Source organism: Ammodytes marinus (genome assembly GCF_949987685.1).
Source record: "Ammodytes marinus genome assembly, chromosome: 16".
Taxonomy (NCBI): Eukaryota; Metazoa; Chordata; class Actinopteri; order Uranoscopiformes; family Ammodytidae; genus Ammodytes; species Ammodytes marinus.
In genome coordinates, this window is record NC_137220.1 from 2,797,338 (window position 1) to 2,823,219 (window position 25,882).

Here is a 25,882-nt window from a genome sequence, read left to right on the forward strand (position 1 = left end):
AGTTAAGCGATAAAAGCAGTTGTTTTGGGCCCCTGGTCGCCCCTTTTAGCTATAGTTTTAAAGGTACAGTGTGTTAAGAGTGCCTTTTTCATTTTTTTTGTACAACGTAAATAAAATTCAAATAAATTTGTGTATTCTTTCTTGAAAATATATATATATATTTTTTTTTTATAACCTTAGAATGAGCCTTTGATATCTACATAGTAGCAGGCAGGCAGACTTTGAGATTTGAGATATGCAATGACTTTGCCAAAGGATACAGAATCTTCCAAACTCTTTTCAATACATTTTTTTTATGTTTATTTGCACATGGATATTCAACAAGATACACAAATAAATAATAGTTACATTGAACAAGTGCCAGATGTGTGCAGCAATTCAGTGATAAAATAATATTATTCAAACATTTGCCATATCACAATGTTAATGAAATCAAAACAAAACAAATACCTAATTCTTTGGCCCACGGCTGTAATTTAAATGTCATCAACATCAGGTGGAAATTAGATTTAAAAACATGTTCTCCCAGCACAACATACCAATGCTGTGTATGTTTGTTAAGTTAGAAAGATTTCCAGGGAAGGTGCCAATAATCTAGTGACGGAGTAAAATGTCACAATAATGTGTGTATCTTCCGTTCAATCCATCCGTTCAATCCATATATGTTCTGAAAAAAAACAAGAAACCGAAAATGAAAAAACATGTTTGTTTTTTACAGATTTTTGAACACTGTTGGTCTCTAGATCCACCTCACCAGTAACAGAGGAATTATCCAGATAATAACTGTACAAATCATCTATTAATAATAGCATCAGAAAACCTTAAATCCAGCCTCCGGGTCATAGAATCCCAACCACATGAACGCTAAATTGCACATTTTTATTTCTCAAACACAACATTTAGGCCACTATGCAATACTTGATATCCTGGTCATAAATAGTGTTTAACATTTTTTGTTGTTGTTGTAAGGTGTGATTTTTGTGAAATATAATGTATAAAGTAAAGGAAAAGTTGATCAAAAAAAAACAGGTCACTCGTTTTTTTAAATTTCAAAACAGATATGGATTGAATGGTTGATACACGGATTCCATTTTTTTAGGACGGATGGATATTTATATCAACTCAAGACTTTAACAGAAATGTAGTTTTTCTTCAAACGGACCTTGAACAGTAAGGGAGTGTGGGGGTCGACGTGAAAGGACTGACTGACAAGAACAAGCGTAAACACAAAACACAGGGATAGTCACATTTTTCTACACACTGAGGATGAAAGGGCAGCATAGTAATATAAAAGGTATCGGCCGGGCCCCTTATGGATGGAGGGGAGGGGGGGGGGGAACACTGGTCTTTGTATTGATGTGGGACAGAGTTTGTCCTTTCAGTAGGGACGTCCTCGCCGCTCCTGTCTGCGGTCACCCCTGTAAAATAACAACACATTGGTTACACCATCAACATCCGACCTATGAGAAGCAGCTACAGGACAAACAGGTAAGTGTGTGTGTGTGTGTGTGTGTGTGTGTGTGTGTGTGTGTGTGTGTGTGTGTGTGTGTGTGTGTGTGTGTGTGTTTGGACAGTTGAGGTTTTAAACAAATGATATGTTGATGGATCTGTCAGGGACATTCAGGCGTTGACCAATTTCTTCCTCCCAGTGCTGAGAGAAGGTTTGATTTAAAACAACACAGTGTCGTGGCGCTCCGGTGGTGTAGTGGATAGAGTGCGTACCATATTGGCTCTGGCTTCTTTACAGTGGTCGCGGGTTCAAATCCGACTTATGGACCTTTACTGCAGGTCATCCCCCCTCTCTCTCTCTCTCTCTCTCTCTCTCTCTCTCTCTCTGTCTCCCCATTTCAACTCTGTACTGTCTAATAAAGCTTGAAAATGCCAAAAAATTATCTTTAAAACAACACAGTGGAAACGTTTTTGGCTTCTGGGTTAAGTCTCGGTCACATCCATAAGTCTTATACTTTACGTTAAACATTTGGCAGAATCTCTTTGACTTTACTCACCACGAGGGGACTGCTCTGTCTCTCTATGGGGCAGGGGTGAAGAATGAAGAAAAGTGGACCTCCTCAAATATCCCTTTTCTTCTGATGCAGTTTTTGAGGAGCCGGTGCACAAAAGTGAACTATTTCTTTGTGTTTCCACAGCATGTCTTTTTAGCAGGAAAACTGGTTTGAAAGCGGCATTAACTCTTTACTGGTGTAGAACCAAGAACTGCTTCAAGTGAGGGGCTGGGGTGAGATTATCCTGACCAACCAGAACAACTTTAACTTGGTGATCAATATCTTTTTAAATGAGCCGTAATTTTGACGCCTATGTATTCTCACAAAACAAAGACAGGAGCTACAATTGTAACAGTGGAAGTGTCCCACCGAGGGGCCACTTTAGATAAAAAGAAAGGTAGGGGCTCATGTGCTATTAAGGTGAAAAAAAAGGTCACACTTTCTGCCACTCAAATTACTTGTTTGACCTCAGGCTAAGTGTGGAAGTCCTATTAGCCAACGGGTTAATACACAGATTTAAATAGGGCACTAATTACTAGGGCTATTACTGAAGCCTCAGATTAGCATCACATGAACTTTTTGGTATTTTCCCTCCCTGATCACTGACATTAAAGCCATATTAAGACCAGATTCTTAAAATGGGGGAATGATTACAACAACCAAGAATGGTTTGATTCTACAAAAGCATTGTTTAAATACTGTGTTGAAAAAATGTGAACCTATCCTTAAATCTACATGTGTTATGTACTGTATGTATGATGTATGATGTGGAAACTCTTATGAACAGCTTCAACCATAGAAAAGCTCCGATGCCTCTGTGTGGTGTGTGTGTTCGAGTGTGTCTGACCTTGTGTCCATCTTCCCAGGACAGAATCCTCCTCTCTCTCCTCCTCTGCCTCTGAACCCGCCTCGGTCGCCCCCTCGGCCCCTGAAGCCGCCGCGATCAAACCCCCCACGCCGCTCCCCTCCGAAACCTCCTGTAGACACAAAAAAACAACAAATAAGCACTTTTTTTTTTTCACAATATGTTAATTGTCTTTCTTCCCCCAAACAACACACAATCCAACAAACACTTACATCGTCTCAAAAAAACACAAATCAAATAATTACTACTACTACAAAAAAAAATTATCTAATAATCATAATAAAATATATCGCCTATAGAAATTTAATTAAAAAATGAAAAATGAAGGAAAAGCCTCATCTGAAATGATTGCCATATATGGCTCCGAGGGCTTGACAAAGTCTGAAGCACTTTGGTTACAATTTGTAAACAGCTGACAAGAGTGCTTCACCTTCAGATATTTGACCCTGTGGTTAGATTTTACAACACATTGTTCAACAACACATTTTTTTTGGATGACTCACATAAGTGAAATATTTGCACGTAAAGTCGTGGTGCGTCATTACTATCAATGGAAAAGTAAACACTTTCCTGTTTAGTCAATAATCTCTTTGTCATTGATAGCTTAATAGCTTACTCATCTGATCGCTACTATCAGAGAAAGTGCAGTAAAACGTTTAATAACTAATTCCCCTGTAGAAAGTGTTTTTTCAAGCACTGGTCAATTGTGAGATTTTTGTCTATTTTGCTTCCATAACATGTCTGTCTTCATAGGAGTATAAATAAAAAAGTCCAGAATGTACATTTACTGTAGGTGTTTATTTGACTAAACCTTGTCTGTTTGCGTCTGTATATTTCTCCTAATACTCTGAACTAAAACTCTCAACTTCTATAGTATTTACATCAACTAAACTTTCCATAATGATTTTTTTTTTAACATGTCAAGTGGAGTATGATATAAATGATGCAGTTGTCAGTTTGCGTCTGTATATATTTCGGTTTTAAAATGTTCCCCTATTCCCCTGCAGTGTCTCACATTACCTGCATTATAAATATCAACATCAAATAAAAAACTTTTTTTTTAACATGTCAAGTGGAGTATGATATAAATAGTGCAGTATAGTCGAACCTCTTTCCATTGGAGGCATCTCATCAGCGTCGTCAGGTTTGGGGTCTTTGCATTGGTTACACTCGTTACGCCACGAGAAGTTCAGGTTCCCACATTCTCTGAGGACAAATGAGAAAAAAGGGACAATAATCAATAACCTTAATACTGTATATCTCTAATGCATTTTAGTTTTATACATAATAATTTGTTATTTTTTATCTAAACTTATATATTTTGTTTGAGATCAATATGTATGTTTTCCATTATACCAAAGTAAAAAAGTTGTATTATGTATTATGAACATTATATAGAGTGTGTAAACATTTAATAAAAGTTGACAAAAAAAGTAAATATTATATATAAAAATAGACCTTGTGGCAGTGTTAATTTTGACAATGAAAACTATGTTAAAAAAAATTCTTCAGCGACCTTTTTTTCATGACAAAGACGAGGGCTTAAAAATAGATATTTGAACATTAATTCTATTAATTCTATCCATAAGTGATGACCGAATCCTGACTCACGGGTTTGAACACTTCCAGTCTCCGGCTCTCTGTTCTCCTCCTCCTCCTCCTCCTCCTCCTCCTCCGCCCCCGTTGCCTCCTGGGAAACCGCCTCCTCGACCGCCCCCTCCGAATCCACCACGACCCATCGGAGCTGAGGAGAGGAAACCAAACACGTCACATCTTCTGTTAGTACAAACACATGTGACTGGTAAGGCGGCGGCCTTTTACTAGCAGTAAACATGTGTCTGTGCCCTTTAAGTTAAAGTTAAATTGCATATAGAAATAAGATTTAGATTTTTTTTAGCACAGGTTCTGCATGCTCATACAATCTGCTGAAAGCATAACATGGGTCTGCCTTTGGCTGTGTGCATCAGCTGATGTTCGGCCGGCTAAGGGTTATTTAAGACCGGATGTACCCTGCAGTTAAATGCAAATAACTTAAGTGTTAAAGCTGAATTTGCAATTCAAAAAAGTATTTCCCTTTCTTCTCACGGAGGACAAGTTTCCAGCACATTCGGATTTCCATAACTACAGAGCGGGCAGAGGGTCATAATCACAAAGAGTTAAACAGCCTCTACAAAAAAATTGTGCCGTCAAAAGGAATTTACGTTATCTTGTTATTATATTGCTAAATTTGACAGTTGCACTTAGAGTACATTTATTTCTATGTATTTTGATAAGCTGTTGCACTTAGAGTACATTTATTTCTATGTATTTTGATAAGCTGTTGAAGAGTTAACCTATTATGTTTTCCTGAACTGATAAGATTGTTAAACACTTAAACAACAGGCAGCCGTTAATCAAATAGGGATTTGTTTTGATAAGCTGGTGAACTCTATTTGATAAAATAAAGACAATATATGCACTCCTATGTCGTTGTAGTGTTTTACAGTATACAGTATGTAGCTATTGATGTGATGCTCATCAATTTTAGGCATTTTTTTCCGGGACCCTCATTTTGGATAATTTCTACCAACCGGCCCCCATTCAAAACTAATTGAATAGCCCTGATATACAGTATATATATAGAAACATAATAAAAACTGTCCTCACCCCCTCGTCCAACCCTGCCGCCCCTCATGGCGCCTCGGCCTCCAAAGTCGGCTCTGCGAGTGGCAAAAGACACTTTGATGGGGTTTCCATTGAATTCTTTACCTGTGGAGGAAAGATAGAAATATACAGATCATTAGGAGCTGAACAAGCAACATGAACATTATGAGCTTTAAGAAAACTAATTAACTCACCATCAAACCAGTCGATGGCGGCCTTAGCAGAGGGGGGGTCGTCAAAGGAAACGGTGGCTTCCCCCTTCAGTTTCCCTGAGTCTCTCTCTGTGTAGAGGTTGATCATGGGGAGACCCGTCTTCTTGTTGATCTAAGAGGACAGTAAAGGAACAAGACAATGATCGGACAGTAATTTAGAGACACTAAAAAGTAAAATAAACAAGTTAATGAACTGGCTTCAAAAAGGTGTCCAAATACGGGGAGATGTTTGGGTCAGGAGGTCATGCTGTGAAAATCAGATTTTGTACTTTCAAAAAGATTAATTCAGCAAGTTTTTTTGTTATTTTATGCAAGGCAAGTTTATTTTAATTCAGACACATTGCCATTCAAAGTAGGGGAGAACGGGGTAAGTAGGCACACTTTTTACTCTAGTGAGAATTGCTCATCACCTAAACATCTTTCAATAGTCATTCCTACATTAAATTGAAGCTTAACCCATTGATGACTATGGCAATCTAGGATGCATGTCCTTAATGCCTGAGGGTTTTCTAAAAAAATAGTACGAATTGTCAAGTCTACCAAAACCTTAATATCTAAGCCTGTGTAGCACATAGAAACATGAAATAAAATACATTTAAAAGTTAAGGTTCACACGTTTTATTTAAACATGCTCCCTGAGCGCTTACAAACCAACACATTTTTCTAAAAATCGTCAAAATTAGATGGGGGAGAAAAAAAAAGAATAAATAATATAAAATATTTAAAAACTATGTGCTAAATGAGGTTATAATCCTGCTTCATTTTAGCATGAATAGTAGTGACTGAGTGTGCAGTGGAGGGATAAAGATAGACAGATATAGGAAGGAGGAGATAGCTTTATTTTATAATTGAGATAAGTTATCATTGGCACCATAAATCAGACTTCCCAGTACAACTGGAACGCAGAATGACTCTCGCTGTCGGGAGCCGATCAGCTGGTCCAAACGGCTGTATACCACGGAGATGAAAACGAAACTGAAATTTAACCATCGCCTGGCTGGGCTGAATTTGAGTTGGAGCAGCAAAATATAGCATAAATTATTAAATATTGTTAATAAATAGATGCAATGTGTTGTGTGATTTTCGTCAGTAGTCTATAGTAGACCTTGATTCTGCGCACCAAACTGTTCTGTAATACACTATCGCCGACACAGCCGGCGTATTTTTTTTATTATTTTTTTTTTTGATTGACGTGATTTTCGGCAAACCACACAACTTTTGGGTGGTCACGTGGTCTTAAAAAATCAACAAAACCCACGTCATGTGTATTTGAACCAATGACAGTGCATTCTATGCTGCGCATGCCATGAAAATTAGATAAAGTAACAATGCTGCGTCATGCAGCATCAGGCAGGAGATACAATGTGGCATCGCGCAGCAGCCGTCATCAATGGGTTAAGGTGTTGGCTTGAAATGTGTACCCCTCACTTTTTCTATCTTATTGTAATAAAGAAGAAATTAATCATCAAAGACACCCTTACACATTGTGACAACCAACCCCATCAAGGGGTTGGATGTCACTCACTATGGGGTTGTTTGTCACAATGTTATCTTAATGGGAATAATCTTAAAAAGAAGGAAAGAAAGTAGAACTAAATTTGAAAATGTAATTGCATTGTCAAGTTGACAAATACGCCTACATAACTTACTGTAGCCTTGGCAACTGGTCTAGTTTGGGATGCACTGGGTTATTTATTCTTTCCTTCTCTGGGGTGTCAGTGGGGATACAGCTTGACAATTTATTTTGTTTTTTTTCTATTGGGTTCCTTTTCTGGCTGTAGCCTTTGGATAACATGTGACAACCAACCCCCCCAAAAATGTGACGACCAACCCCAACTTGAATTTCTTGCTAGCATCAAGGCCAACAACCATCTGACAACTACTTTGCTTGCTAACCACAATCTAAACTATAGTTTACCCTTCACACTTGTTATGGGTAACAAATGTTTTGTTATAAACCCATTGTGTAGAAGAAAAATACTGAGGAGCTAAATATTTTCAATTTGACATGAAAAACACAAACAGTCCTCTCACCTCAAATTCAGCAGTCTAACTCCAAGGAAGACTATGTAGGTGACCTCTGATCCCAATTCTGGATATTTACATACCAAAATTTCACAGACAGCGCCTTCTGGTTCCGAGATATAACAATTGTGACAACCAACCCGTGTCATATTACCCCGTTCTCCCCTACTTTACAGGGGCATGAAATACACAAAGATTAAAATACAACTGAATGGCCACCGTACCTATACGCAGCAGTACATTAATCAATAAACGTTAGAGCTACCTTTATGATCCCAATCTGCTTAAAGAAGTCTGCCACTGATTCCACAGTGTATTCGTCTCCCAGGCCTTGGACAAAGATGGTGTTGTTATCAGCGTTATCCTGGTCTGTCACTGTGGGAAGAGAACAGAGTATGATGTTACAAAAGCAACACAACCCTAATGTTCACCTATCACTCTGTAGCTCCATTTCTTTTTTATTTCAATTTGTTTTGTTGGCATTTATTTACAAGCTTTATTAGACAGTACAGAGTTGAAATGGGGAGACAGAGACAGAGAGAGAGAGAGAGAGAGAGAGAGAGAGAGAGAGAGGGGGGAATGACCTGCAGTAAAGGCCCACGGTTTGGATTTGAACCCGCGACCACTGCAATGAAGGCTGGAGCAAATATGGTACGCGCTCTATCCACTACGCCACCGGAGCACCCCTGTAGGTCCTTTTCTGACCTATTATAGCATAACTGATTGACATAAAGGCCATGTGTGTCCACACGAACATGGGTATTTCGTAACTGTAAAATAGTGTGACATCACGGTATGTGCCCAGATTTAGTCTTGTAACATCAGATGATTGTTCTCAGGTGACTGCAATTACATGAAGATACAACATTGACATTAAGACCAAAATGTCCAAAATCCAGCTGGTTCTAAGCATAGATAGTATAGGTTAGATAGTATAGTATAGGTTCTGACCTTAGTGACCAGCCTTGTGATTGGCAAACATGGTTATAGCGCCACCTGTTGGTGTGGAATACTCTTGGCAGCGTCTAAGTTGGATTTTTTAGCCATCTTGTATGAACGGAAAGATTTTACAAATATGTGAGTGTGTGGACAGAAAGTCCATTCATTCTGTGTTCTCACGGTATTGCCTGTTCACAAAAATACCTGTGAAAATAAAGCCAGTAGTTGTAGAGGACATACTGTAAGTGGCCAGTGGGAACAGCTACCCTACCATAAGATACGATATGACATTACTTTATTCTCAGAGAAAGTCTTCAACTGGTCTTTAATCGCAGCTGCTCCATTTATAAAATCACAGAAAGGACAAGCATTAGGACTTCAAGACAGGAGCCAAAAATGCATTAAAATGACAGACGACAACATTTAAGGCTACTAGTTATAATCAGTTTTTTAGTTTTTCTGACAACACACACAAAAATAAACTTACTGAAGCCAGGTCCCCCATGTCCATGTCCTAGGTCTCTCGGTCCTTCAGAGGGAAAAAGCAGAAATTAGTTGTGGAAAAGAACAAGTGATTTTTGATACATTTGCACCTCAGATATATACCAACAATTATTCATATCGTTTTTACGTTCGACCAGTTTTAAGTTTTTAGTCACAATGTATGTGGAGATAAAGTATGATAGACAGATTGTTTTATTTATTTCCTTACCAGCCTGTCTTACTATTGTGTCATTGTTTATTGACATCTTTCTTACCACAGAGATTCACATGACTAGTAGACAGAGGACAATAAGTAACTGATAATATCTTAAAGTACAAAACAAGAATGCGGATCTTATTGAGAAACTGTCCCAAAAGTTGATACTGTGCGTTGGAAACAACCACCATTCTTTCTCACTGTTATCTTTTTCATTGGTTCAGCTATTTTTAGATCCAACAACACAACTATATATAGCTCCGGCAGTGTCTCTTGTTTTACTCTTTAGAGGCATATATTCAAGTAAAATTAACATTTTGATTTTATAATATAAACGATATATATACTGACACCATTTCTACCAAATACACAATAAAAATATTGTCATTTAGAGCATTTTCAATAAGTAATGTAGAGATAAATATTCATATGACACAGACGCGGAGACACACAGGTCCAAATCTTGATTTTCATGATGCATTTGCGTTGATGCATTTCCTGATACACTATGAATGATTTCCTCTCACACAAACATTACCAGCTCTTCACACCAAGTTCCAACACAATTCCTTTTGTGTACTTTTTATGAGTGAATGAACACCTTCAACTGACATGATAATCCATGTCATTAAAGTCAGTCAACATTCCTTTGTCTATTTTAGTTTTCACACAAGGGAATCCATTCTTTGAAACTGTCCCAACATACATTTGGGGATTAAAAACACCACGTTTGTCATTCAGAAGTTGAGAGATTTCGAAAGTGTTTTGTCAAGTACAACCACGTTAACCCAATCATATAACCAACTTCCCAACAGTGAAAGTTGAAGACCGACATACTTGGAAATTCTTTTCTGTGTTAAGTCCTGTCACCTTTTTGATGGACTGAATGCTACATCATGAGAGCAGCTTGATTTAACCAGAGCCCCTACCACTGCATATTACGCCCCCTTCCTTCAAAACAATCTCTGCGTTGTCTCCAGAGAAAGCCAAACCCCTTTGATCAACACGTTTGGTAAAAATAACTTTGCGACCAGCCGAACCCTTTTTTTCGACAGTAACACGCAGGTTATCAATCACTATCAGGTGATTGAAGAATGTCACTGAATAAAGAGACAAGGAAGCGCTCATCTTGGCAACAGCTCAATGACTCATTACAGAACAGTGATCCTTTTGAAGATTAAAAGAAAAGGAAAACATTGCAACACAACTCTTCCTTGACCTTGCCATTGTCACCATGACTAATGGGTACAGTACAGTTGTCAGTGGCAACTGTAAGACTCAGCCCCTACATCTCAATTTCAGGTTTCAAGTCTGCCCTTCACTCAGGACCAAGTGATTGGTTATATTATTATATGTAGAACAACTGTATCTAACAGATTGACTACTTAGAAATGTCTTTCTAACTTGGATGGGTTTTCACAATGTCAGGAATTGTAAAGAATTTTATTTGTGTATTTTTGTTTTCAGTGATAATTTGAACAAATGCATGACACCGCAACTAGAAAAACTGTAGGTGTTCCTTAAGAAAACATTTGCAAGTTATATGCCCCTATTTCAGTATTTAAACAAATAAAAATGTATGTGATGTGATGTGAGGTTAATGTTTTTATTTAATGTAGGAATAGAGACCTTTTTACTTTTGGTGCTAAAGTTAATTGTCCTAACAGGAGCCCAGATCAAATGATGTGGGAACTGCTCTGGTCAGCCCTACAGACAGTGGTGGACAATCGGCTGCATGGACACCACTTTGCAGGACTTATTCTCCATCAAAGTGCAAAACCATAGTCAGTAGGATAATGAGGAATCCTCACCACCCCGGCAATAGACTATTCAATCTTCTACACTCAGGCAAACGCCTCTGTAACCAACACATTTAAGCTGCGAACACACCGCACTGGCCGCGCGGCGAGATTACATACAAAGTCAATGTACTAGCGCGCGGCCGCGGGTCCACCCAATAATCGGCGTCTCTTGAGAGGCGCATGAATCGGGAGCGCGGCCATTTGCGGCGTGTAGAAATTGCGTCATCGAAGGAGCGTGAATCGAAGGCTTGTGCGGCGAACACGGCGCTGCAGAAAAAGATGAAAATGTTCATCTTTTTCTGCGGCGCGCCTCCACAGCCAATCAGCGTTGAGATTGCCCGGTGGTCTGCAAGACCAAGACGAGGTGGGCGTGTGGAGTGAGGACATTGGGCTTCCAATACATTCTGCAAATATGTGTATTTTGCATCTGTTTAGCTGTTGGTTGTACTTTAGCCAATAGCGCCGGTTAGCATAGTGAAACTCACCCAGCTGTGTGCTGTTCCTGAGGATAATATGAACCCAAACTTGACGGCAGTGTCCGTGTGGAATTCCAATATAGTACAGCGAAGCACCGGTGTTGTCCTCCGTCAGCCGGCACACTTTCACTTTCAGGTAGGCTGATGTCTGCCTTTATTTGTGCTGCTGAGCACACACTGCTGTTGTTAATGTGTTTAGTATGTTGCTGAATTGCTGTTAATGTGTGTGTATTTGCGATCGGGGTGCATGTTCAGGCTGTTTTAATGATATTTGTGACAAGACTGCCGCTGGTTACACAGTGAACCTACATCTGTATTTTTTGGCACAGCTGGACCATGTTATTGTTGTTGTTGCACCGTAAGTGTGACGGGTCTGATCTCGGCGTCGGCGTCAGGAATATATGGCCCAATATGATCAAGCGGCGAGCCTCTTGCGGTCACGCGGCCAACCGCCGCCTACGAAGAGGCGGCGGTTGGCCGCGGCGGCTGTGGTGAACATGGCCCAATATGACCAAGCGGCGAGCCTCCTGCGTTCACGCGGCCAACCGCCGCAGGCGGCCAGTGCGGTGTGTTCCCGGCTTTAGACTCAAATAAAAACGTCTTTGCTCAGACCATTTGGATGTCGAACTCAGTACATCATCTGCCTACTTCAAGCACATGGGCATCTGTGAATCTAAAGCTAGCTGGACCAGGGATTTTCTGTTTAGTTATTTCTTGTTTGTGGACAGTTTGCCAATTTTGGTCTGGTTTAATATCATGGACAAAAGAGGTTTAAAAATGTTCAATTAATCGACCAAATAATAAAATGTAATCCTTTGCACATTGCTAAAGTATTCCTCCACCAAAATACAATACATCCATAGTGTGATCCGGTCTCTTGTCACCACCTACAGTTGTTGCCTCTGCATTAACCTACTGTACAACTTGATTCATCCTGGTCACATTTAAGAAGCAGCCATTGTGGCTTTTAATTGATTTAATTTAATATTTTTTTTATAGTGAAGATATGTATTTCTCTGCGCAGCTCTTGCAATGTCAATTCAAATATTTACTTTGGAAAGGAGTTATGAAGGAGTTGAAAATTCCGTGGTGACACTTTTGAGTTCATTTATCAAAACAGTTCCAATGCACGTTTAATGCATTTTTGTATATTTTTTTGTTCTTTTTTGTTCTCCAGAAGTGCTATATGGTTCATTACAGCCTTGTGTACCACCTTACACAAATTACCAACTTAAAAAAAAACAATTTAGTTTTATAACTGCACCTGAACTTCCATTAATTAACAGTACTAATGACATATATATTGTAGGAAAACAAACATACACTTTACCTCTGATGGTGAAACACTTCATTTTATCACCATATAAATAACTACTGTAAATGTCACAGATGCTAGTGCACCTGCTTTCACTTTTTTATGATTTTGAACAAAAATCCATAACTCAATAAAAGCAACAAGCTACAAGCTGAAAAATGTCAAGTAAATGTGAAGTATCTCTTCTTCCCCACTACAGAGCTGAGAGGAAGCCTTCAGTGGCAAAACTATGAACAAAAAAAACAAATGTTTGATTAACAATGTTTGGACGGGGTTTAGCCGTACAATAGAGGGAGTCTAGATGGAGAAAGTTATTGTTCTGGGAAACCACTAACAATCCTTACATTTACGGTACACATTGAACGCACCGTATCACATTACTGGTACTAGATAACATTTCCCAGTTCCCAGCAATAGAACCAGTTTTTTTCCCGTCAACTTCTCGTATCTGAGAATAAACCCAAACTTCCTTGTAGTATAACAGTAAGTATAACAGCCCTTCTGTTAGGAGGCAAAGCCTTAAGCACATAAAGGTTATTTCAGCCATTCCCGTCTGACACACAACCTGCGTCATCTCAACCATAACTTACCTGTTGACACTTTTATCTCATTTTTTTTTAGAGGTTTTGACACGCTACCCCATGAAACACTACAGACCAGGCTTTAGTTCTGAACACCCATCAATCAAATTCAAACACTATTGAACTCCAACACCAAAGATGTGAAGCCATAATGTGACATTTATCTCCCTCTGCTGGACATATACTATCACTTAACCACAGTGAAGGTGTTCTTACCTGTGCCAGAGAAACATAAACCTCACACTCTACGTTTAGGAGCTTATTTCAGAGTTGAATTACTAAAAAATCGTAAAATGTTTGTCATGTTCAAGTTTTATTACACAACAGTTGGAAACCTCATTGTGCTGCAGGGTGCAATCTGCTATGTTATTTCTTTTTGCCGGTGGGGACTAAAAACCTAAAATTAAACTATTCAAAATCTATATCTAAGTAAAGTGTTTTAACGGGTGAACAGTCTAAAGGTCAAACAACGATAGAATCAGAAATCTACTAACCCAGGAGGTGACATGGAAGTAGTTTTTTTTAAACCGTGCGCACCCCTGACTTAACTGTGCTGAAGTAAAGCATGCATACACTTTGGCAAATCGCCACGTCACCTCCCGGGCTCCATAGAAATGTTCTCTGTCACGTTTGTGAGATTATAGAGATGACACCGACATGTTGTGTTATTTCAACAGCTCCAGCATGGGACCCCAAACTTCTCTTTCTCGGCCCACATCAACCAGCTCTGACTGGGGGATCCCGAGGCGTTCCCAGGCCAGTGTGGAGATATCATCTCTCCACCTAGTCCTGGGTCTTCACCAAGGCCTCTTCCCAGCTGGTCAGGCCTCAAACACTTCCCTACGGTTATTTTTCTGGCAAATTTGTTTTCTCGATAGTGTTTTGTCCTCCAACGGAGCCTCGGAGGCAGAGCTGCCTGGAGCTGCCTGGAAGGCACTAACTCCAACTCTAACCCTAACCTTAACTGTTGTCCTCCCAACGCTGCCTTCCAGGCAGTTGCCTAGGAGGCTCCGTTGGGAGGACAAAACACCAAACACCAATTTGTTTTGTCATGTTTTTTTCTGACAATTTTTTATTATTTTTTTACAAATCGCACCCTGCACATTATCATGCTTTCCTCTGCAGGTGCTTACACTCCTCTGTATTCATTTGGTCACTTCAGAACGACACACTTACATCACCATATATTTCTGTTTGAGCTTTGACTCTTCAAACTAAAACCTTTTTTTTTTGTCACTTACCACCAAACTTATTGAATCCTCCACGATCGCCCATTCTGATGAGGAGGAAGAGAGAAACGACACACATTGAAGGCTGGTGCTGACAGCGATTTCTCTCAATGGGTTGTGGGTAACCTTCACTCTCTCTCTCTCGCTCTCTCTCTCTCTCTCTGTCTCTCCATAACACCCACCCCTCTTCATTTGGCACTTGAACCCTTGAACCCCTACGTAACGTAACCTTGTTCAAAGTCTCTTGAATCCCCCTGGAGAACAAGATGCCAGTTTTAAAGACCTTGTGGCTGATACTTGCCATTTTACCCCTAAGATCTGTCAAGTCTTTAATTGACTTGTATGCTTCCATTTCACTTGGTTTTGTGTGAATTAACCAACCAAACCATTAACACCTTTGGTCCCTGGGTGGATGTGTTTAGGTCTCAGGCAACCCTAACTCTTTACACAAATTTCAGCAAATCGGGAAAAAAACAGGTGTTTATTTGAGTTTTTTTTTCTTCTAATTTCTTCCCCAGATCATAAGTATATTTCTTGTAAACCGTTCTTTCCTACAGCTACAAGACGACTATTATGGTAACTGTCTGACTTGTAGACTCTTTCCCCATACAGTATAATGGCTTAAGAGTAGAAAGCCAGCCTGGAGAGAAGGTAAAAGCCTATAGGAGAAGATTCAAAGATTTGATTAAAGCAGAGTATGACACAGTGAGGGCTGGTTGGGAAGGTGGTGGTAACAGGTGAGAGAGGCAGGCGATGGGAATGTATTGTCTAGTTATTAGTGTGTGTGGGCCATGGTTTCACTTGACATTTTAGTTGGTTTAGACAAAAAAAAAAAAAATATTGGCTTTTGACTTAGATGCATTTTGGCCAGGTTTTTTTTATAACTTCATTTTCATTGTGATTTTGCATTTGTGGCTGCCTTTGGTTTAACCCTTAACCAAATAATTGAAAAAAAAAAATTTAAGTGACAGCCCTAGTGTGGACATGGCCACAGTCTCTTCCAACACTTTATACAGACAGAGGGTTTGGAAGTAATCAGCTTAAGTTGGAACACCTAGACCAATAGCTTGCATCAACTTTCAAGGCTTCATTTACTTCCATTGCTGTAGAAAAGCTAAAATTTGTGAATTCTTTGTTCCCTGAAAAAGACCTTATAAAAGGCCTCAGTTGACTTTGTCAACTTCCATTTAGTGACCAGCTTTGAATTTCATTAATTCATTTATTTATTTTTTCAGTCCTTGCTTGTGTTATTACCTTCTTTTCATCCCCCTGTACTTTTGTAAAGTGTCCTTGGGTTTTCTTGAAAGGTGCTATATAAAACCAAGACATTATTTGTATTAATATAATTATTATAGACAAAGACGACATTTACATCATTTATATTCTTGGTTACCTAAACTTTTTCTTTAACCTCTGGCAAGTTGACCTTTTACCTTTGCTCTTTCACTGGACATGAACAGCTTGAATTGCACTAACACTGAAAGAATGGGGCTGTGAATAACACTTTGGACTGGTAGTGCAAAAGATAAAAATGTATCGTGATTTAACAATGCTTTTGTTGAACACAGGAGGTGATGTCATACTTTAAAAGGAAGCTGTGATGACTCATTTGGGGGATTTTAGTCCATGACAGATGAAAACAAACTTACAATGAAACATCAGACTAATGTGACACATTATAAGGTTACAAGGAAGTGAATGACAAACTGTGCAACCTCTATAACGAAATACAAAAGCGTCAACTTACCATACCAGCTTCTGCTTCATTCATTACCAATTCAACGACGATGTTATTTTAAAATAATAATATATAAATAATAAAATAAACTGTATTCACTTTTCAGTATTATTGTTGTTTATGAACTGGCCATAATGCATTGTTGAGTGTTGAGTAAGATCATACTATAGGTTTTCAAATGATGCAATTATTTAAAGCTTGGTGCCAGAAATATTCCGTTTGAAGTCTTTTGTTTGAGCATAAGAGCTCAGAGTGGCTTGTTTTTGTTGGACCATCACACTTGCACTGCAGATTCTGCACAGAGAGAGACTGCAGTGCACAAGGATTTATGGTGACTTATCTGGTCTTATAATACAGACTTGGAGACCACCATGATAAACCACCATCATACGGTTACATGTTGCATTTCAGTTTAAATAGTTTGTTTTGTGTCAGTATTTTTTGTATATTTATATTGTTGTTTTGTTGTTGTATTGTTCTTGTTAAAAAAATGGAAATAAAAAAAAAAGGTTTGTTAGTTGTTGTCTTTTTTTGCGTTAAATATTTCCAATGACACACGTATCTGGTGGCCACTGGACACAACACAGTGAAACCCGGTTCATTTTGTTTTTAGCGCTTCATACCATCTTTATAAGACAGCGTGTATTCATTGTAACACACCGCATGTGCCCTTTAGCTTTTGGTCGTGTTGATCATGATTTGATCTTTGGAGACGTTGTTCCTGAGCGTTCAGCCACAGGGACCTCAACTTCACACTTCACACCCCCTTTATGATGATGTCACCTCTGACTTTTACCCAGTTTACCAGCTCAACTCATCATTTGAACCACTGCCTTTATGTTGTGCCTGACACATGAGTCCATGTTTCAGACACACTGTATACAGTCTCCCTTTGTGAGCTTTGGGCTTTTCCTGCCTTCTAATCAAACAGGTCAAGAGATCAAATCTTTAGGATGCTTTTTCTTAAGTTAACCGTGTTGCATCCAGTAGGATCATCATGATGATATGATTTTTTTTTTTTTTTTTTTTTAGATATTTTTTGGGCATTTTTATGCTTTATTGATAGTGCAGAGAGACAGAGGTGAAATGGGGCAGAGAGGGGAGTGACATGCAGAGGACGACCGCGGGCTGGAATCAAACCCGGGTCTGCTGCTGGGCCCGGCCCGGGAGGGGGACGCCTTACCGACTGAGCTAAAGGCGCCCCCATTATGATATGATTTAACTGTGTTGTTTAACAATTTTCAGCAAAATGTGCTTCAAATGTCCCACAATGAGGTGGTAAAGCTTCTGTTTTACTTTTCTTTTGCAAGCACAGTTCATTGCATGGACAGCAATTTAATTACTTTACTTGCGATCATCCCATTAGTTCACACTATTGACATTTTATCATGAACATTATCTTGTGTTTGAACATGCAGGTAATGAAATAGTTAACACAGTAAAGCCTGATGTTTTTGCAAAAAACGTATACAGATGAAGCTTTTTTTGAAATCATAATAATAGAGTTTTGGGATTAATATTAGTTTTTCTTTCCTTGGTGTTATTTTGCAATGAATCAGAACAATTTTTATGTTATTGACCACCCCTAACGAGCAACATACCCACAGATGCAGCACAGGATTTACACTGCATCTGAATACAGACGCACTTTTAATATGCAGGTATGTGTTCAGCTAATAGAAGGACTATATTTGGTAACGGCTCTGAAAAGAAACCGAGATTTGTGTAGTCGTCACTGTAAAAAGGAAACGTATCAGTTGCTTTCTGGTGATATAAGAATCTCTGGGATTTAAAAGCAATAGGAGGTGAAATACTGACACCCAGACGCACCTCTCACTTGCTTTAGTATGTAGATACTAAACGTAGGTACCTATTTCGTTACTTTTTCATTACTATTTCATTCTTCCCTCTTTCATTCCCCTATACTCTTTTCCACTTGTAACCATCAGTGAGGAACATTTACATGCATCACTGTACTCAGATTCAGATTGTGTTCAGGTCCAGTAGACCTACAGTACTAATACAGGGCTGATAACATGGACACTGGATGTCACAGGGGTGAAGTGTAGCGCCCACCTCTGATTGGCTTGCGTCTATCAAATGTCGTACTAAAAGTATGACTCTACGTCACAATTTGAACCCGAAGGTAGAAGTTGTTTTTCAAATCTTAGTAAAGTTCTAAAGAAATTCACAATACATAAAATGTCTTAAAATGCAGATATTTAACATATTAAAAAAACATGGGACACTGGATGGTTTTTGAACACTTACCCCATTCCTCCTCTTCCTCTGGGTCCACCTCTTCCTCCTCGATCAAACCCGCGATCAAATCCTCCACCGCCACCGCCCCCGCTGCGACCTCCGAATCCCCCACCTCGGGCCCTTCCTCCGCGGGCATCTGGAGCTCCATAACCCCCGTCAGATCCACCATACCCTCCACCTCCGTCGGCACTCAGCGGCGGGCTTTCGTCTCCATAGCCTGAGAGAGAGTCGGGGGAATCAGACCTGCTTTGTCCCTTGTTGAGTTCTTTCATTCGGAAGAAATAAGCAAAACATGGACATTTAAAGCAACCCCTTATATTAGGCCAGGCAGGCACTACACCACTTTAAACGTGGTAGGGTCGCTGTGCATCTTTTTGCCTTGTAAACGTGTGGATTGTGTCGCTATGGTTTGCACACTACATGAATGATCGGAGACACAGGGTCAAACATTACAAATCTATCTGCTCTACAAATAAATATTTTCTATGAATAAATAATAATAATTGTGTGTTTTGTATAAAAAAAAAGAAAATGTAATAAAAATAATTTATGTAAAAACTCACAGAAGCGCGCCGATTACTCTCAGCTGTGGGCCTTTGATCGTGGATGTCCAAAACCTGCCAGCAAGTGTAAAATCATATGTATAATCTAGTAGTTCACTTTCACTAGGCTTTACCTCCACCTCCACCCTGTCCGTAGGAGCTCTGCTGGCCGTAGCTCTGTGGAGGGGGAGCGTTGTAGCTGGGGGGCTGGTTGTAGTGGCCCCCTCCCCCTCCTCCTCCTCCTCCATGTTGGGATGGCTGACCCCCGTACCCACCGGTCTGAGCTCCACTGCTGCCGTACCCGCCTCCACCCTGCCCTCCGCTCAGGGGCTGGTTGTAGCCCGGAGCCTGAGAGCCGCCTTCATAGCTGGTCAAGTATGGTAGAAAATAAACTGTAAAATACTACAGTAGAGAACAAACTTTGAATTACCCTGTAAAACTTAATAAACAATTTGGGAGGGAAAATAAATAATAAAGAACATCTGCACTATGGGTATACAAATGGTAAAAAAATAAAACTAAAGCAGAGGCTCCCAAACTTTTCTTTCACTAAAAGATAAAGCCTTTAGACCCTTCCATCAGTGACTCAAGACAGTGGCTATATCCGACTAGCGTGCACCTGTCTTGGTGCTATGAGGAAAGTGAGCTGCGGTGAAAAGTTACCATAAGTGCATTTATAACAGGTTTTATAACGACGATTTCTTAAAAATTCTCACAAAAGTCTTGTGGCACCCTCTGCCTGTCTTTACACCAGCAACTTAGGAAACCATAAACCAATGTTTGGAGGACAAAACCCAGGCCGCTTTCCTGGACTATAACGGAGTTGTAGGTTTAAGGGTTGGGGACTATACAACAGATAACTAAAGTATGAGAAAGGCTTATTTCAGTCATTAAATATATAAAGTATAGCAGCTGATAGTGTCTAACCCGGCAGAGGAAGCAGCAGAAGGCGGTTGCTGCTGCTGTCCGTATCCAGAGAAAGATGACTGCTGGTTGTAGCTCATGTTGGAGGGCGGGTTGTTGTTGTTGTTGTTGTTGTAGCCTCCAGAGCCGTAGGACTGACCGGACTGATTATAACCTCCGCCGGCACCACCACCGCTGCCTGGGTTGGACGAGGGAGAACCATAACCTCCTGGGAGAACACAGGAGAAAGGAAGGAGGGTTAAAGTTAACTAAGGGGCCACTCACACTAGGGCCGCGGCCCCGTGCCAAAGCTTATTAGCATACTAAAGTCTAGAACGTTTGGCCTAGTGTGACCACGCCAACCGTATTCCAGCACGGAACAGCCCCTTGGCCACGGCCACCTGGGAGAGGTGTGCCGTGGCCAAAGTACAGATGCTAATGAGATGACACGCGCACAAGCAAGCGCACAGGCGGCGTTCCTGACGTGAATTTATTAAGGATGCATTGTCCGTTAACGTCCGCTGCCTTACTAGTCGGCACCAGAATTGCCCAACACTGGGACTTGTAGCTATAATGTGTGAGAATTAACGTGTGTGTAAGCCTAGGTGTGGGCTAATAAAAGAGGGAGAGAGCTAATTAGGTCGGCTCAGAAAGCACAGCAAAAAGGTTTTCGTGTTTACTCACGTTCGTCAGATGATTTTTTTTCTTTTTCCTCCCGTCAGCTGTCATAACTGCATTTACTCATGGCGGTGGAGACGCACCCAAAACAACACACCGCGGCCCGGTGATAAGGAAACAGTAGCCTACACTAAGGTTTAACAAGAAACTTTATAAAGACACTTAAAAAAACGATCTCTGCCCATACAAAAAGTTCTGACTTGGATTTGATGGAGCGATCGATGTGTACAAAACCATCCGGATACATATGGTCTGATCTGATGACGGGCCGTTATATTAATAATAAACAGCGTGCTGCACAAATATGAGACTGTCCACCGCGACCTATTACGTCAAGGCTACATTTAAAAAAAAACAATAGCTTAAGGATTCTCGTTGCTCTAATGTGGAAGTGGAATATTTGATGCAAATTTGGCCGGATGAAAATATTCACAAACAGTCGTATAGCGTTTAGGATTTGGAGCTCCAAATCCTAAACGCGCACGGTGACGTAGGCAAGGTGCAAGTGTGCCCAGGCCACGAGCAGTGTGAGCACGGGCCTGCGGGGGGAGTGGGGGGGGGGGGAATCGTGCTGAATCGTGCTGAGCACGGAACAGGCAAACGGCACTAGTGTGAGTGCGCCCTAAGGGCGCACTCACATTTGGCCCTGTTGATCCGTGCTTAGGCGTGATTGTCTCCCATCCCTCTTCCCTGCCTGCCAGGCCCGGTCTGCACTCGCACTGCTCCTAAAGATCCAGGCCTAAGCACCATTGCTTTTTGCAAAGGCCCGTTTTCTAAAACATCCGTCAAGGGGAATAGTCATGTATAAATTGACATCAGCACTGCCATCTATGCTTGTGCTCGTACATGAGTCAGAAAAACTAGACTTTAGCCATCCATCACAATAGGGCACGGTACACACGCCTAGTATAGAGTGCGCCCTAAAACGAAATCGGCATGAAGAAGACCTGTTGACAGTGTGTTGTCCATGTCTGTGTGTTCACTTTTTCAGTTGTCTGTTTGTGTCCCTAAAAAATAAATAAAAAAAATCCCGAAATAAAGTATAAAAAAAAGAAAAAGGGAGACCTGTCGACAGTATATTGTCCGTGTACCTGACTGTGGCTGACCATAGCTGCCATATCCTCCCTGGTTGTAGGAGCCTGGGCTGCTGTCAGAGCCCTGGTTGTAGCCTCCGTAGCCTCCCTGCTGGCCGTAGTTCTGCCCAGAAGACTGACCGTAGCCTGGGTTAGCACCGCCTGCACCGCCCCCTCCTCCACCACCACCACCGCCATAGCCACCATAGCTGCAAGAACATGGAAAAAAATCAGACACCAGACATCAACACATTACTAAAAAATCCATTAATAGTAAGTTTTTATTTAAACTTTTCTGGAATATACACATTTAACTTATTAAACACAATTGTCTCTGCTGTAACCTAAATGTACAGCTCTGGAAAAAATTAAGAGACCACTCCAAATGTTCAGTGTCTCTTGTTTTACTATTTAAACACATCAGTTTGAGTAGAATGGACATGCTGGTTTCATGATATAAACTACTGACAACATTTCTACCAAATTCCATAAAAATTTTTGTCATTAAGAGCATTTTCAATAAGTTATGTAAGAGATGAAAATTGAAGAAAAATCCAGTCTGGTCTCTTATTTTTTTACAGACCTCTATAACTTCATTCTAGTGAGAATTCATATGTGAAATTGTCAATTATTTGCCTTTTAATTCTAGGTGTTAACATGATATTTAAAGCCAATGAGCTTTTGATGTAGCAACATAGAAAGTACAATACATTTAAAACCTAAATAAAGATTAACAAGTAAGTAATGTGTAATAAATCGCCAACAACCCAACATGCAAATCCATCCAGTGACCCAAGTATGGCTGCAAAACTGATTTATGATTGAGTGAGTGAATCGTGACATTACTTACCCCTGGGCAGACGATTGGGAATAATCTATGGAATAAGAAAATTGGTTAATATTTGAGAGCAAAATTAAAAAAATTAAAAAAAAAAAAAAAAACGTTCATGCAGCCCTTGATAAAGCCCTTTGAATAAATGTAAGCTGATAAAACCATTAGGTAATGGCCCAGACTCCCTCGAAAAAGAGGGTTTTAAATCTCAATGGGACTTTCCTGGATAAATAAAGGTTAAATAAATAAAAATTGTGAATATCCTATGTGACTAGCTAGTGAAAAATTGCCGTTAATGGTGGTTAATGTCAGTTATTAGCCAGCTACGACCTACGTAATATATAAATAAATATTCAGGGATTAAGTTAAGGAAATATTGTACATTTCTTCACTTCCTACACACCTCATATCTTTTATCATCAAAAACTAACATGACAAAGAGGGTTATATCGTTTTTAGACGGCAGTTTGACTTGAAAACCATTTTAATATTTGGTTGTTTCCACTTTAGCTGGGGGGCATAACTCGCCTTAACACCTGTCCCTGTCGAATAAATTAATATTAAATAAATGAACGATGCTAGGAGCTTCTTCTATGCTTTAACAAAATCATTTGAAAATAAAATGTAAGCAGTAACGTTAATACAAACAGGTATCTTATGTAGCAGCTAGCTAATAACAGACACAAACTGACATTAACGGCTGTATGTCGCTAGCTATTCACCTCACCGGTACCGTTATGTCATAATATTAGCCACCTAGCATGGTAACCAAACGTCACTGATAAACTTTGGTTTAATAAACAGGTTTAAGGTCTGGGGATACGTTTGTTGTTTTATCTCACCGTTGGACGCCATTTCGAAGGAGCTTAAAGAGCCTCTAACCGTGATATGAACCGGGCAAAGAGCGTGTTGTGTCGAGGAAGAAGAGGCTAGGGATGAAGAAGATGCAGGCACAAGCACCGGTGTCCCTTTAAACTGCAGTCCCTCCAGTGACCACAAGGGAGCGGCAACGGCATGGGTATGTCAGATAGATAGATAGATAGATAGATAGATAGATAGATAGATAGATAGATAGATAGATAGATAGATAGATAGATAGATAGATAGATAGATAGATAGATAGATAGATAGATAGATAGATAGATAGATAGATAGATAGATAGATAGATAGATAGATAGATAGGTAGGTAGGTAGGTAGGTAGGTAGGTAGGTAGGTAGGTAGGTAGGTAGGTAGGTAGGTAGGTAGGTAGGTAGGTAGGTAGGTAGGTAGATAGATAGATAGATAGATAGATAGATAGATAGATAGATAGATAGATAGATAGATAGATAGATAGATAGATAGATAGATAGATAGATAGATAGATAGATAGATAGATAGATAGATAGATAGATAGATAGATAGATAGATAGATAGATAGATAGATAGATAGATAGATAGATAGATAGAAAGATAGATAGATAGATAGATAGATAGATAGATAGATAGATAGATAGATAGATAGATAGATAGATAGATAGATAGCACATATAGTTCTACATACATTTTCTGGATGACATAAAATGCATCAGGCATTTTTTAGATTGAATAACCCACTATACTATATTGAAACACTCTAGTCCTACTCAAACACCTACTCAGACACTTTCCCATAATGAAGTTAACGTGAATGTGAATAATTTTAGTTTTGGGCCACATAAAAAGTGAAAATAGGCTACTTTCATTGATTGAATATTATCTGTGATAAATACCAATGGTCTAATTTATAGCAAATTTTGTGCTGTTTTTGAATATTTCTGAAATGTTGACAAATGAGGTCTATTGTGCACCGCCTGCCTACCTACTCAATTTTCATTTCACTTCGTACGATGGTCTGGTAGGCCCAGGCGGCAGCAGCTTTAAACAGTCCTTATGTAACATCATATACAGTATGTCACTGATAATAATGTTCCCCTGTCATGCTGTCATGTTATTATCTGAAGCTTTAGGTGCTGCACCAAAGAATGTTTAGATAATCTCATTGCATATCCAGTCATACCATTGTCTGTCTGAATACTGTTTTGTGATTGGCTGGCAGGCAGGCAGGTAGGCAGGCAGGTTACACTGTATTGTCCCTGTGGGGAAAATCTGGTTAGTGCACAGTGCGGAAATATTTAAAAGTTAATCGGAGCACCTTTTCAAAGAGAGTAAGAACCAAACAAACAAGTCTGTAAGTGGAAGAGCACTTTGCTGCATTGCATTGTAATAATAATACATTTTATTTGAAGGTGCCTTTCTCGGGGCGCCCTTAGCTCAGTTGGTAGGGCGTCCCCCCCTTGGGCCTCGGCCAGCAGCGGACCCGGGTTCGATTCCAGCCCGCGGTCGTTCCCTGCATGTCACTCCCCTCTCTGCCCCATTTCAACTCTGTCTCTACACTATCAATAAAGCATAAAAATGCAAAAAAATATATATTTAAAAAAGAAAAGGTGCCTTTCTCTGCACTCAAGGACACCACCGTACAGACATTTAAAACGTTTAAAAAGCAGCAGTGAGCAGTATGAAATAAAAGCAACAATTAAAAACAACTGAAAGAAGCAGAGCAATTGATATCAAATGGAATAGGCCGGTTTAAACAGATGTTTTGAGTTGTGATTTGAAATATGGGAATTAAACAATGTTTCTGAGTTGGGGTGGTAGTGAAAAACAAATTAATAACATCTACAAAGGCTAAGCTTTTTTCTGGACCACATTTAATGCATAAGGCATGTTCTCCCCATGGAGGTGAGAGTAATGTAAGGTGTATGGATAAAGTGCATTTTTCATGCTTTAATGTGTGAAGAGACAGAGATTAAATGGGGCAGAGAGGGGGGAATGACATGCAGAGAACGACCCGGGCTGGATTCTAACCCGGGTCTGCTGTGAAGAGGACTGAGCCTCTATGAGAGTTTAGAGATTCTGTGTTTCCTCACACACACTGATTAACAGAAATTTAAAAGTAAACTTGGACTGTTTATGTTTGGAGTTTTTGTTGTTCTCTCGTTGCCATAACGTTGAAGTTTCCAAGGAAGAAGCAGCTTGATTTTTCT

General features: G+C 39.8%; 1 protein-coding gene across 1 annotated transcript; it reads right to left on the reverse strand.

Annotated features, from left to right (window-relative positions):
- Positions 1 to 589: 589 nt before the first annotated feature.
- On the reverse strand, positions 590 to 23,673 carry fus (FUS RNA binding protein; the record flags this gene model as incomplete). The annotated part of the gene is made up of 15 exons (XM_080043990.1): positions 590 to 1,418; positions 2,851 to 2,980; positions 3,977 to 4,074; positions 4,480 to 4,612; positions 5,515 to 5,616; positions 5,706 to 5,835; positions 8,014 to 8,123; positions 9,175 to 9,216; positions 14,803 to 14,837; positions 18,800 to 19,007; positions 19,473 to 19,699; positions 20,260 to 20,464; positions 22,005 to 22,195; positions 22,837 to 22,861; positions 23,661 to 23,673. The coding sequence occupies 15 exons, from the start codon at positions 23,671 to 23,673 to the stop codon at positions 1,379 to 1,381; spliced, it is 1,689 nt and encodes a 562-aa protein (XP_079900116.1). The 3' UTR covers positions 590 to 1,378.
- Positions 23,674 to 25,882: the final 2,209 nt, after the last annotated feature.